The following is a 12,451-nucleotide window of genomic DNA, read 5'->3' as shown; positions in this document are numbered from 1 at the left end:
AGAAACCTGTATGCAGGTCAGGAAGCAACAGTTAGAACTGGACATGGAACAGACTGGTTCCAAATAGGAAAAGGAGTACGACAAGGCTGTATATTGTCAACCTGCTTATTTAACTTATATGCAGAGTACATCATGAGAAATGCTGGGCTGGAAGAAACACAAGCTGGAATCAAGATTGCTGGGAGAAATATCGATAACCTCAGATATGCAGATGACACGACCCTTATGGCAGAAAGCGAAGAAGAACTAAAGAGCCTCTTGATGAAAGTGAAAGAGGAGAGGGGAAAAGTTGGCTTAAAGCTCAACATTCAGAAAACTAAGATCATGGCATCTGGTCCCATCACCTCATGGGAAATAGATGGGGAAACAGTGGAAACAGCGTCAGACATTATTTTGGGGGGCTCCAAAATCACTGCTTATGGTGATTGCAGCCATAAAATTAAAAGACGTTTACCCCTTGGAAGGAAGGTTATGACCAACCTAGATAGCTTATTGAAAAGCAGAGACATTACTCTGCCAACAAAGGTCCGTCTAGTCAAGGCTATGGTTTTTCCAGTAGTTATGTATGGATGTGAGAGTTGGACGGTGAAGAAAGCTGAGCGCCAAAGAATTGATGCTTTTGAACTGTGGTGTTGGAGAAGACTCTTGAGAGTCCCTTGGACTGCAAGAAAATCCAACCAGTCCATCCTAAAGGAGATCAGTCCTGGGTGTTCATTGGAAGGACTGATGTTGAAGCTGAAACTCCAACACTTTGGCCACCTCATGCAAAGAGTTGACTCATTGGAAAAGACCCTAATGCCGGGAAGGATTGGGGGCAGGAGGAGAAGGGGACGACGGAGGATGAGATGGCTGGATGGTATCACCGACTTGATGAACATGGGTTTGGGTAGACTCCGGGAGTTGGTAATGGACAGGGAGGCCTGGAAGGCTGTGATTCATGGGGTTGCAGAGTTGGACACGACTGAGCGACTGAACTGAAGTGAGGTTGCCATGCCCTCGGGGATCTTCCTGACCCAGGGATCGAACCTGCATCTCTTATGTCTCCTGTACTGCAGGCGAATTCTTTACTGCTAAGCCACCAGGTATCACTATCCAAAAGTGACCCATCAGCTTTTTTTGTATCATTATAAACTTACAGATTATTTGGTGAGTTTCAAAATCCACTGTAATTATTATCCTTATTGAAGCTCAAAGTGTCCCATCTTTAGCCAGTAGGAGTCTCATCAAGTTGTCTCCTGAGTCCTTTTGACATGACCCCAGTAATCTTTGGGCTTCCCTGATAGCTCAGTTGGTAAAGAATCCACCTGTGATGCAAGAGACCCCAGGTTGGTGCCTGGGTCAGAAAGATGCCCTGGAGAAGGGATAGGCTACCACTCCAGCATTCTTGGGCTTACCTTGTGGCTCAGCTGGTAAAGAATCTGCCTGCAATGCAGGAGACTTGGGTCGATCCCTGGGTTGGGAAGATTCCCTGTAGAAGGGAAAGGCTACTTACTCCAGTATTCTGGCCTGGAGAATTCCATGAACTGTACAGCCCATGGGGTTGCAGAGTCAGACACAACTGAGTGACTTTCACTCACAGTCATCTTTGATAGCTTCCTTGCTATGTGTACAAGATATTCTGAGCTCACTTGGTATAGTTTCAGGCCTAAACCTGCAATCAACCATGTCTCAAAGAATCCCTAGTTCCTTCTAGTGATAAACAGTGCTGCAACACCACATTATGAGCACTAAGGATACGTAATCGTTAAGTTGGTCAGTGTTCTAGGTTTTTCAATGGATAATGATAAAATATCTTAGGAATTTATATTGATACTTCCAATTTAAATGCAAAACTACAGGGTTTTACTTTGTCTATATTATATTCATATTTCCTTTCTTCCATGAGTAACCTGGTTCTCAAAAATCCTGAGGATAACAGAATTAAACTGTCCCATCATTACTCATCTGCTTTATCCTGTGTTACACACACAACAGTCTCAGAGTAATATTAAGAGCATCACCACAAAGTTGATTTCTGACAAATGGTTTAAAATTTTGCATTGACTCTCCCTTTCTTCCCCATTTTAATCAATGCTATATCTTCATTGTCAGAGTATATATTCATTTGTGCTATATTCTCTCCTTGTTAACCCATAATTAAGATTAGTTCTATAAATAAAAACATATTTTACTGTTCATTGCCTTTCCAATGTTGATACTTCTTTAGTAATTTTAGTTGGCTGAAACTTATTCCTTATTAAATAGGTTCCTAAGAAAGGGCTCATGGGAGCAGTATTAGTCAAGATTTTTTTATGTTGATGACAGTTTGTCTATGCTCTTTATACTTGAAAGTCAGTTCTGCTGGATCTAGAATTCTTGGTTCACGTTTTCTTTCCTAAAGTGTCTTAAATGTTTTACTCCATTTTCTTTTATTTATTTTTGGCTGTGCTGGGTCTTCATTGCTGTGCAGGCTTTTCTCTAGTTGTGGTGAGCAGGCACTACTCTTCATTACAGTGCATATTTTCTCATTGCGGTGACCTCTCTTCTTGTGGAGCTACAGGAGGGCTTCAGTAGTTGAGGAGCGTGGGTTCAGTAATTGTGGTTTCTGGGCTCTAGAACACAGGCTCAAGAGGTGTTGCACACGGGCTTAATTACCCCACAGCATGTAGGATCTTCCCAGACCAGGGATTGGATCCATGTCTCCTGCATTGCCAGGCAGATTTTTTACCACTGAGCCACTGGGGAAGCCCCATTTTCATTCAGCATAAAGCATTACCATAGCAGAGTTTAATAATAATTTTCTTTTCCTTATAAGCCTCTTAGCTTAGATGCTAACAATTTCCTCCACACCTCTTTCCTTCAAAGTGAAAGTGAAAGTTGCTCAGTCGTGTCTGACTCTGTGATCCCATGGACTATACAGTCCATGGAATTCTCCAGGCCAGAATACTGGAGTGGGTAGCTGTTCCTTTCTCTAGGGGATCTTCCCAATCCAGGGGTCGAATCCAGGCCTCTTGCATTGCAGGCAGATTCTTTAACCAGCTGAGCCACCAGGGAAGCCCAAGAATACTGGAGTGGATAGCCTATCCCCTCTCCAGGGGATCTTCCCGACCCAGGATTCGAACTGGCGTCTCCGGCATTGCAGGCAGATTCTTCCCTGGTAGCTGAGCTACCAGGGAAGCCAAAGGGATTCCTTCATATTCTTTTACTAGAATATATTCTGGTGTTTGTTAAGCCCATATTCTCAATATACAATGAGTGCTCTTTCAATATATAGTTTCAATTCTTTTATTTCAGACAACTTTTCTTAGATTTTACATTTGAGTGTTTATTCTGTTTCATTAGTTTGCTTCTGTTTCTATTCCACATTCAGAAATTCCTATTATCCTTAAGTGGGATCATAGTTCCCCAATCTTCAATGTTCATGATTTTCTCTTGAATTCTTTTTCATCTCATTTATTACTGATTTTTAATTTAAAATACTGATTTTATTTTATAAAATAAAGTTTTTATTTCTCCCATTTAATCCTATATTTGTAAGTCCTTATCTGCTGTATTTAATTGCTCTTAGTCTAATTTGGTCTTTATTTTTGAAATGATTTTATTTCTAGTTTTTTTCTGAGTTCTATCACTTCACTCTTTTCTTTCCTAACATCACTTTTGTAAAAATTTACCTTGTTCTGAAATAGTACAGGTTTTATCTGTTTTGGGAACATGTCTTTGTTGTGGGCTTTCATTATCTGTAGTGATATTATTCTCCACTTTGTTCTTTTGTTCTTGTAATTTTGTATGGGATTTTACCACAATCTTTTTCTATTATACTTTTTTATATGAAATTAATTTCCCTGAACTTTTAGGAGAAAGTGTGATTCTAACTTTAAATATCCATTCTTGATTTAACATGTGGTAGCTTGATTTTTGAGGTTTCCTGGTTCTGTTTCCCTTTTCCAATTTTATCTGAACTTCTCTTCCTTTCTTTGGGTCTCTTATCTGCTCAATTTTCATTCCACTCCCAACATTTCCCGTAAGTGTGGAACTCTATCCTTGAAAGTAGCCTTGGACGGTCAGTTTGAAAAGTTACAGGGTCTGAACCATTCGAGCCCCTTCATAAATTGCAGGAAACTCTTGTGTTACCCCACAAGTAACACATTAGGCAACACACTCTCTGATGTCAACTGTTATTCAATACTTACTGACTTCCCTCTGCTTCCTCTGCTACAGATGCTAATACTATGCAGTGTGGTTCTTGGTAAGGATCTCTTGTAACTAGTTTTTGTTGTTGCTATTGTTTTTGTTTTGGTTTTTTGGTCACATTGCATACCATGTGGGATCTTAGTTCTTTGACCAGGGATCAAACCCACATTCCTTGCACAGGAAGTGTGCAGTCTTAAACACTGGAACAGTGAGGAAGTCCCTCTTGTTAACTAGTTTTGATGTAAATGCTGCTACTACTGCTGCCACCATCTTCTTAGATTTTAGGGTATATTTTAATAGTCCTTAGAATTTTTCAGTAGAAAACTTTTTGAACAAAATGCCTTAAGAATCTTAGAACAGTTTCAGAAAGAAAACAGAAGGAATGGACCCATTTTGTCTGCTTACCTCAAAAAGTCTGAACAAGTTGTATCTTGTTTTATAATCAGTCCACAAAACCATAAAAAAGGCATTCATTGAGACGGTGCTAATCATAATTATCTTAAAGAGATGACTCATTATGACTTTCTTCACAAATGCCTGAAATTGAGTATCTTTCCTCCTGTCAAAAAGTTGAATAAGAGGTATGATTATCTTGCGACAGAGCTAGATCCCCAAACGATGCACACTTTTTTTAGGAACTAAGGTCTGCTTTCCCCCTTCTGTGACTATAAATCTAATATATATATATATATATATATATACTTTAAATCTGTAATGAAATACTGACTAAATGACCACTGAAATATATATGACAATCAATGGGTAGGTCTGTCCCCACGCAGTTAACTCAGTTCATTCTCTCTAGACTTACGGAAAAAAAAATGATTACCACTCCTTCTCAAACAAAGTATCTATCATCTTCCTTTACTCATTCAACAAATTTTCAGTGAAAGCGAAAGTTGCTCAGTCGTGTCCGACTCTTTGCAACCCCATGGACTGTCCATGGAATTCTCCAGGCCAGAATACTGGAGTGGGTAGCCTTTCCCTTCTCCAGGGGATCTTCCCAATCCAGGGATCAAACCCAGGTCTCCCGCATTGCAGGCAGATTCTTTACTAGCTGAGCCACCAGGGAAGCCCAAGAATACTGGAGTGGATAGCCTATCCCTTCTCCAGGGGATCTTCCTGAGCCAGTAATCGAACCAGGGTCTTCTGCATTGCAGGCGGATTCTTTATCAACTGAGCTATGGTGGCTCAAAATTTTCAGTATGTAACTACTATTCAACTCATTCATTTATTCACTCAACAAGTTTTTACTGAATGATTACTATATGCCAGGCAATACAGTAGGCCCTTGAGATATAAGGTGAAGTAAAACTATATACAGTCAGTCTAGTAGGGAAAACTGCTAATCAAATAATCAACCATACAAGCACTTACAAATTAATGATTTAAAAAACTGACCACTCTAAGAAAAAATGGGCAAACACATAATCAATTCATGAAAGAATTACAATGGCAATGAAGTCCCCCTCCCTAGAATGTTCAGTGGCACTACTAATCGAGGAGGTACAAATTAAGTATAACCATTAACTTTGCTTATGAAATTAGCAAAGACTTAAACTTGATAATATTTAATGCTGGCAAGAGTGCAGTGTGATGGAGCTTTTTCATAAACTGCCAGGGGAATGTAAACTGACCAATTTTTCTGAAAAACATTAGTTGTGTTCACATCCTCAGACCCAAGGAATCTACCCCAAGAGAATACAATTGGAAATGCAAACAGTGACTTTAGCCTAACGTGTTTATCTCATCATTATTTGCTGTAATAAGAACTTGGATACAATTTAAAAGTCTAACCAAAAAAAGACAGGTTAAGTAAACTATGGCACATCCAGCTAATGGAATATTGCACAGATACCACAACATGTTTACATATTTTTCATGATTGAGAAAAATGCTTATGACCCACTGGATAGCAAAACATAGAAACAACGTAATATAAAAATTCTCTACTTAAAATTATCTCAACTGTGCAAAGCAGGTAGAAAAAAATTCAGCATGAAATATGCCAAAACGTTGCCAGTGTCTACCTATTGATGATAAAGTTATAGGTAATTCTTTTTCCTGTTTATATTTATCTGTGTTTTTCAATTTTTCTCATGTAACAAATGAACAGTCTCACACAGTTAAAAAAAATGTATATACTTCTATAATCTATAAAAATAAAATATATAATTTCTATCATCTGATTTGAGATCATGTCTATTACCAAAAAAAAAAAAAAGCCTTCAAATTATCTAACACAGTATTGAACAAAAAAGGAAAAGATGGAACAAACCAGTCATTTGGTCTACAGGTCAAATAAGAGTGTGACTGAATACCTGATTAACCAGCCAACTGTGACAGTAAAGCTGAGAAAATTGTTTGGCTGAGACTTCAACAACCTCACCAGTCGGAGAAATCAGATTATCCAGGATGAGTCCCTCAGTTTGGGAAGTGGAAGAGTGCCTATAGAAAGAGGCTAAGAGCCCCCAACACTGCCATCTGCATACTTCTTAAGCAAGAGAAATAAAGAATATTTACTGAAATTTCCATGATTTCTCATAGACTATCTGTGACGGATTCTCGAACACTGAGTTAGAAAGGATTCTTGCATGGTCCTGGTGATGAAAGTGCTGAGACATTTTCCAAATTTTCAATTTTTATTCTTTGCTTTAACCATCCGATATAAAATCTCTGCTTAGGAATCTCCTCGCATCTAGATTCCACAAGGCCACGGAGAAGGGTCCACAGAGGGAATCCTTGCTTTATGAGGTCACTCTTCACAGCCCTGTATGTTACTAGCCAGCAGGCCCCTGTAGGGGAGAACACCCCACTGTTTTACCCACAGAGCCTCTCTTCCCAAGGAGACCAAGCACCTCTGTTCAGCAGAAGAGTCATGAGTGAGTGAGTGAGTGAGTGCAAGTTGCTCAGTTGTGTCTGATTCTTTGTGACCCTATCGACTGCAGCCCACCAGGCTCTTCTCTGTCCATGGGATTCCAGGCAAGAATACTGGAGCAGGTTGCCATTCCCTTCTCCAGGGAGAAGAGTCAAGAGCACCCTGCAATTGTGAAACTCTGGGATAAAACTAGAAGACAGCAGAAACAGGCCAGACAAGAGCCTTCCTTCTTCAGGAAGTGCCCTCATCTGACAGAGGCCCTTAATAATGTGTTAGAATAGGCCAAGGGTCATACAAGAGGGAAAAGCAAAATTCTCTGGGCTTCTAAGAGTAAGAGTGCACAGCCAGGGCACAGCACTGGAGACACCTGGAAGGACAAGGAGGGATTCTGATGGGTTTGGGGCTAGAACACAAGAAACAGGAGGTGCAGAGGCTATCCATGCCCAACACTGGCTAACTGGGGACCCAGAATGTACACATATGAACCACCTAAAGAGTGTAATTCTCCAAGCCAGGCTTCAGCAATACGTGAACCATGAACTTCCAGATGGTCAAGCTGGTTTTAGAAAAGGCAGAGGAACCAGAGATCAAATTGCCAACATCCGATGGATCATCGAAAAAGCAAGAGAGTTCCAGAAAAACAACTATTTCTGCTTTATTGACTATGCCAAAGCCTTTGACTGTGTGGATCACAATAAACTGTGGAAAATTCTGAAAGAGATGGGAATACCAGACCATCTGACCTGTCTCTTGAGAAACCTGTATGCAGGTCAGGAAGCAACAGTTAGAACTGGACATGGAACAACAGACTGGTTCCAAATAGGAAAAGGAGTACGTCAAGGCTGTATATTGTCACCCTGCTTATTTAACTTATATGCAGAGTACATCATGAGAAACGTTGGGCTGGAAGAAACACAAGCTGGAATCAAGACTGCCGGGAGAAATATCAATAACCTCAGATATGCAGATGACACGACCCTTATGGCAGAAAGCGAAGAAAAACTAAAGGGCCTCTTGATGAAAGTGAAAGAGGAGAGGGGAAAAGTTGGCTTAAAGCTCAACATTCAGAAAACTAAGATCATGGCATTTGGTCCCATCACTTCATGGGAAATAGATTGGGAAACAGTGGAAACAGTGTCAGACTTTATTTTTTGGTGCTCCAAAATCACTGCTGATGGTGATTGCAGCCATGAAATTAAAAGACGCTTACTCCTTGGAAGGAAGATTATGACCAACCTAGATAGCATATTGAAAAGCAGAGACATTACTTTGCCAACAAAGGTTCGTCTAGTCAAGGCTATGGTTTTTCCAGTAGTCATGTATGGATGTGAGCTGAGCGCCAAAGAATTGATGCTTTTGAACTGTGGTGTTGGAGAAGACTCTTGAGAGTCTCTTGGACTGCAAGAAGATCCAACCAGTCCATCCTAAAGGAAATCAGTCCTGGGTGTCCATTGGAAGGACTGATGTTGAAGCTGAAACCCCAATACTCTAGCCACCTCATGTGAAGAGTTGACTCATTGGAAAAGACCCTGATGCTGGGAAGGATTGGGGGCAGGAGGAGAAGGGGATGACAGAGGATGAGATGGTTGGATGGCATCACCGACTCGATGGACATGGGTTTAGGTAGACTCCGGGAGTTGGTAATGGACAGGGAGGCCTGGCGTGCTGCGATTCATGGAGTCGCAAAGAGTCAGACACGACTGAGCGACTGAACTGAAAGAGTGTAAGCGACGAGTCTTGGGGTAGAAATGTTTTAGGTTCAAGAGCAACAGGCACTACTCCTCTGTTCAATTCTTGGGATGAATATATTCTTCTCATTCTCCTACTCCTAGCTCCTTTGACTTCCAAGGCAAATCAATACATAGACTTCTGGGTAGTCCTGTGTTGAATTAAATGGTTAGTTAGCCAAATTGGTCAAATTCCTGGAAACTTTATTTCTTGGACCATAATAACAGGAGGTAAACACTTCACCACCTCCAACATCCCAAGTATTCTGGAAGAAGTGTTTTCAACTATTTCTCATAGAAAAATACTCTTGCAGGCAAGCAGAATACTTAACTGAGAAATAACATCTTATCTACTCAGTCTCTCCACTTAAAGTCATCAACAGCAAAGCTTTAAGAAACACTGGTTTATGTTCTCAGGATTCACACTTTGGCCTCACCTTCTTATTCTACATTCTCTTCCTCAGGAGTCAAGTTTTTCTGATGCCTCCTACTGCCTCCTTTGGTCATATCCCCCCATCACCTTCTGGGCTTCTGCCTATACCCACAGTGGTCTCCTGGAAGAGCTGCTGAATCAGTTCTCTGTCTCTGTTTCCACGTGCCTCAATACATCAGTGTGTCTAATTCTGTCCAGGCATACAGGAGGCCCTCAGTAATGTATGCTATGTGAATACACAAATGAATGTCCTCAGGGATCCTTATGTTCTCTCAAGTAGCTGAGCATAGAGGAATTTTATTTCCAGGAACCCCAAGAATATACTCCTATGCTTCCCCTCTTTAAGTACCAAAGCACACTTTAGGGAGAAATGAAGAAGAGACTAAGGTGTAAAAGATTCTTGGGACCTCCCTGGTGGTCCAGTGGTTAAGAATCCTCCTTGCAATACAGGGAATGTGAGTTCAATCCTTGGTCAGGGAACTAAGATCCCACATGTCATGGGGGAACTAAGCCTGCTGGCTGCAACTACTGAGTGGATACCACCACTAGAGATTCCATGTGCCACAAACGAAAGAGCCTGTGTGATGCAACGACATGACACTGCCCCCCAAAATAAATATTTTTTTAAAAAGAATATAAAAAATTCTTCCATGATGCTTGGAGGGGTAAGGAAAGACGGCAGGCTGGAAGCATTCAAGAAGAGACCAGCTGATCTTTGTATATGACATCAGCACAGCCAACCAAAGCTGAATGTGGTTTCTAGAGTCACTGATGAAGATATCTGGTCTGGGACCAAAGGTGACCAGCTTCTCCAGGCCTACTGAAATCACCTTCATGGATAGGTGGGCAGGATAAACATCTTGGGATGAGAAGCTAAAGGGCCACCTCTTCTACCCTGTTAGCAGCAACTTACCCTCTGCCTGACTTGCGCAGCACCACCTCAGCTGCACACAGCCAGGGACAGTCAGAAGGCACAGCAGCGTGTTGACTCAAAGTCTTCTAGCCAAAAGTCATCCCTAATTCCATGTAACTGGAATTGAAGCACAAAGCTCACATATTATATCCAAACCCTATTACAGTTCCTGCTGTTTTGCAGGAAACTTTACAAAACTTAAAGTTATTGAGCTCAACTAGTATATTTTTGAACACTGGATTAGAAATTATACAGACTGCTCCACATTAGTAGTCCAATACTTCAGTATACTGATGGAAGTTAGCAATGTGTCCATATACAACATACATGCTACTGCTTTTTTGGCTCAAGCAAAAACATAAAGAATCATGCTTATCCTATTTATCTAAAGATTTCCTAAATCCTATCAATGTCGGTAATCACAATTTTCAAAACTTTCACTAACTGCATTTTAGAAAAGAACACTGTCAAATGTCCTAGCCCTGATTTACTATCTATGGAGGTTACACAAAGGGTCATAGGTCATGTCTATTTAACCCTCCCCCCTTTACTCCAGTGATCATTTAAAAAAAAAACAGAGGGAAACCAAAGCTTGACATATCAGCGAAACCACTGTTTTCACAAAGATTTGGAATAGAAGAAAACTTGGGGGCCTCCAACTTTGACAATGTCTCCTTGAAGTCAAAATGTCAGTTACTTTGAGCAAATCTGGGGATTTGTTCTGTTGGAATTTACCCCAGGGAGTATTTTCATAGACTTGTGATATGAGATCTTTGATTCTCTAAAGTTCATGAGTTCCAACAGATGTGACATCCCTTAACATGGACCTTATGTCAAATCCTCACGTAGACGCCAATTACTAGCTACATTCTCAGGTCCTGACCATAGCAGTTATTAGCTATACCTGCTCTCTCCACTGTGCCATACACACTATATAGGTTAATAGTTTAGCCTCTCAGACTTACATTCAAAATACAGTGAAAGGTTTCCATTCAAGGAACAGTGAAACAAATTAAATGACACTACAAAGGAGCAAATAAGCAAATCCAGAAGGTTGAATATTCTACAGGACCCAGGTTTTACAGTAGGTCAATGACACAGAAAGAGGGAACTGAGGGCAGGGGGCTTCCTAGCTTTAGACTGAAAGCTTAAAGAGACACAACAACCAGATGTGATGGGTAGACGTCATGTGGATCCTGATTAGGACAAAATTACTGTCCAAAGACTTTCTTGACCTTCAAGACAATTTGATTTTGCCCAGGTATTAGGTGATACCAAGAAATTATGGTTTATTTTTTTAGGTGTGATAAATGCATTTTGGTTTCTATACATAAATGACCATATTTTCTATGGACGTTTACTAGAGGATGTAGGGATAAAATGACATGCTATCTGGGATTTGCTTTTAAATACTTAAGCAAAGAAAAAGGAAATGGGAGACTATATGAAGTAACTGGCAAGATCTTGGTAACTGTTAAATCAGGGTGATCGGTACATAAGGTTTGAATGGACTATTTATTTTAAAATACATTTAAATTTTTTCATGTATAAAAATTAATGTAAAGAAATTTGAAGCACTGACCTAGAAATCTTTGGTAATAAAATGCAAAAAGCTCCCAAATCTACAGTGCAGGGAATAGTTTATAAAAATATACAACTTTGCCTTTTACTCTTAAAAATTTCAAGTAAGTACAAGATCCAGGCTCTGGATCTCCCAGCAGCCACAGAGCCTGAGTGGCTCTTCCACTTCCACGCCCCTCGCCCATGTACACTCCACACCTACAGAGCAAACTGAACATACCTGCCTCTCCTAGGCCAACAGAACCAGCCAAAAATTGACTTCAAGAGCTCAGCCTCCTTGTCATGTTCCCATATGGCTTCTCAGACTAGGGGTGAGGGCTGACAGGGGTCAGGGGTGAAGCTTTGCTTGTAACATAAAGTGATTTTTCTGGCCTGTGATGTGAGGCAGAGTATAAAGATGATCCTTGTTAAATCCTACTACTATAAGGCATGTTCCTTGGATGGATATGTACACATTCTTTTAATCTACATTTTAATCTCATTAATAACTACATTCCTGAGTTCCTTCAAAGAATAGTTACCGCAATTTTTAAGCAATAGCTTATTTTATATTCCATTTTACTCCCATCAGTGACACATGGAATAAATAGAGCTTGTAACTGGATAATACCCCAGTAGCTTCAACCTCAGTGGCTACAGACTCTCAGGTCAGGGGTCACAACACGCAAATGATGGGAAAAAAATGACCCTTGGTTCCTCTTCCCTCAGTATGTCAGCTAATGACGTGCAAGCTGGTCATTATGACAGCG

General features: G+C 40.5%; 1 protein-coding gene across 11 annotated transcripts in view; it reads right to left on the bottom strand.

The window, feature by feature from the left end:
* Nucleotides 1-12,416, bottom strand: part of CATSPER3 (cation channel sperm associated 3) — a 38,885-nt gene extending 26,469 nt beyond the window's left edge. For 5 of the 11 annotated variants that reach the window (XM_081502930.1, XM_081502931.1, XM_081502936.1 and 2 more), the window contains exons 1-2: nucleotides 6,694-6,877; nucleotides 4,576-4,729 (exon numbers count right to left, since the gene is read on the bottom strand). In XM_081502930.1, coding sequence (XP_081359056.1) covers nucleotides 4,576-4,729; nucleotides 6,694-6,794 — 255 coding nt within the window. In that variant the 5' untranslated portion in view covers nucleotides 6,795-6,877. Of the gene's footprint in view, nucleotides 1-4,575; nucleotides 4,730-6,491; nucleotides 6,878-10,121; nucleotides 10,239-11,922 lie in introns of those variants that run through there. The other 6 variants (XM_081502932.1, XM_081502941.1, XM_081502937.1 and 3 more) reach the window with 4 other exon arrangements.
* Between the last annotated feature and the right edge of the window lie 35 nt (nucleotides 12,417-12,451).

The sequence above is a fragment of the Giraffa tippelskirchi genome, chromosome 6 (genome assembly GCF_054371585.1).
Source record: "Giraffa tippelskirchi isolate mGirTip1 chromosome 6, T2T-mGirTip1v1.2.pri, whole genome shotgun sequence".
NCBI lineage: Eukaryota > Metazoa > Chordata > Mammalia > Artiodactyla > Giraffidae > Giraffa > Giraffa tippelskirchi.
This window is presented reverse-complemented; position numbering and strand designations above follow the sequence as displayed.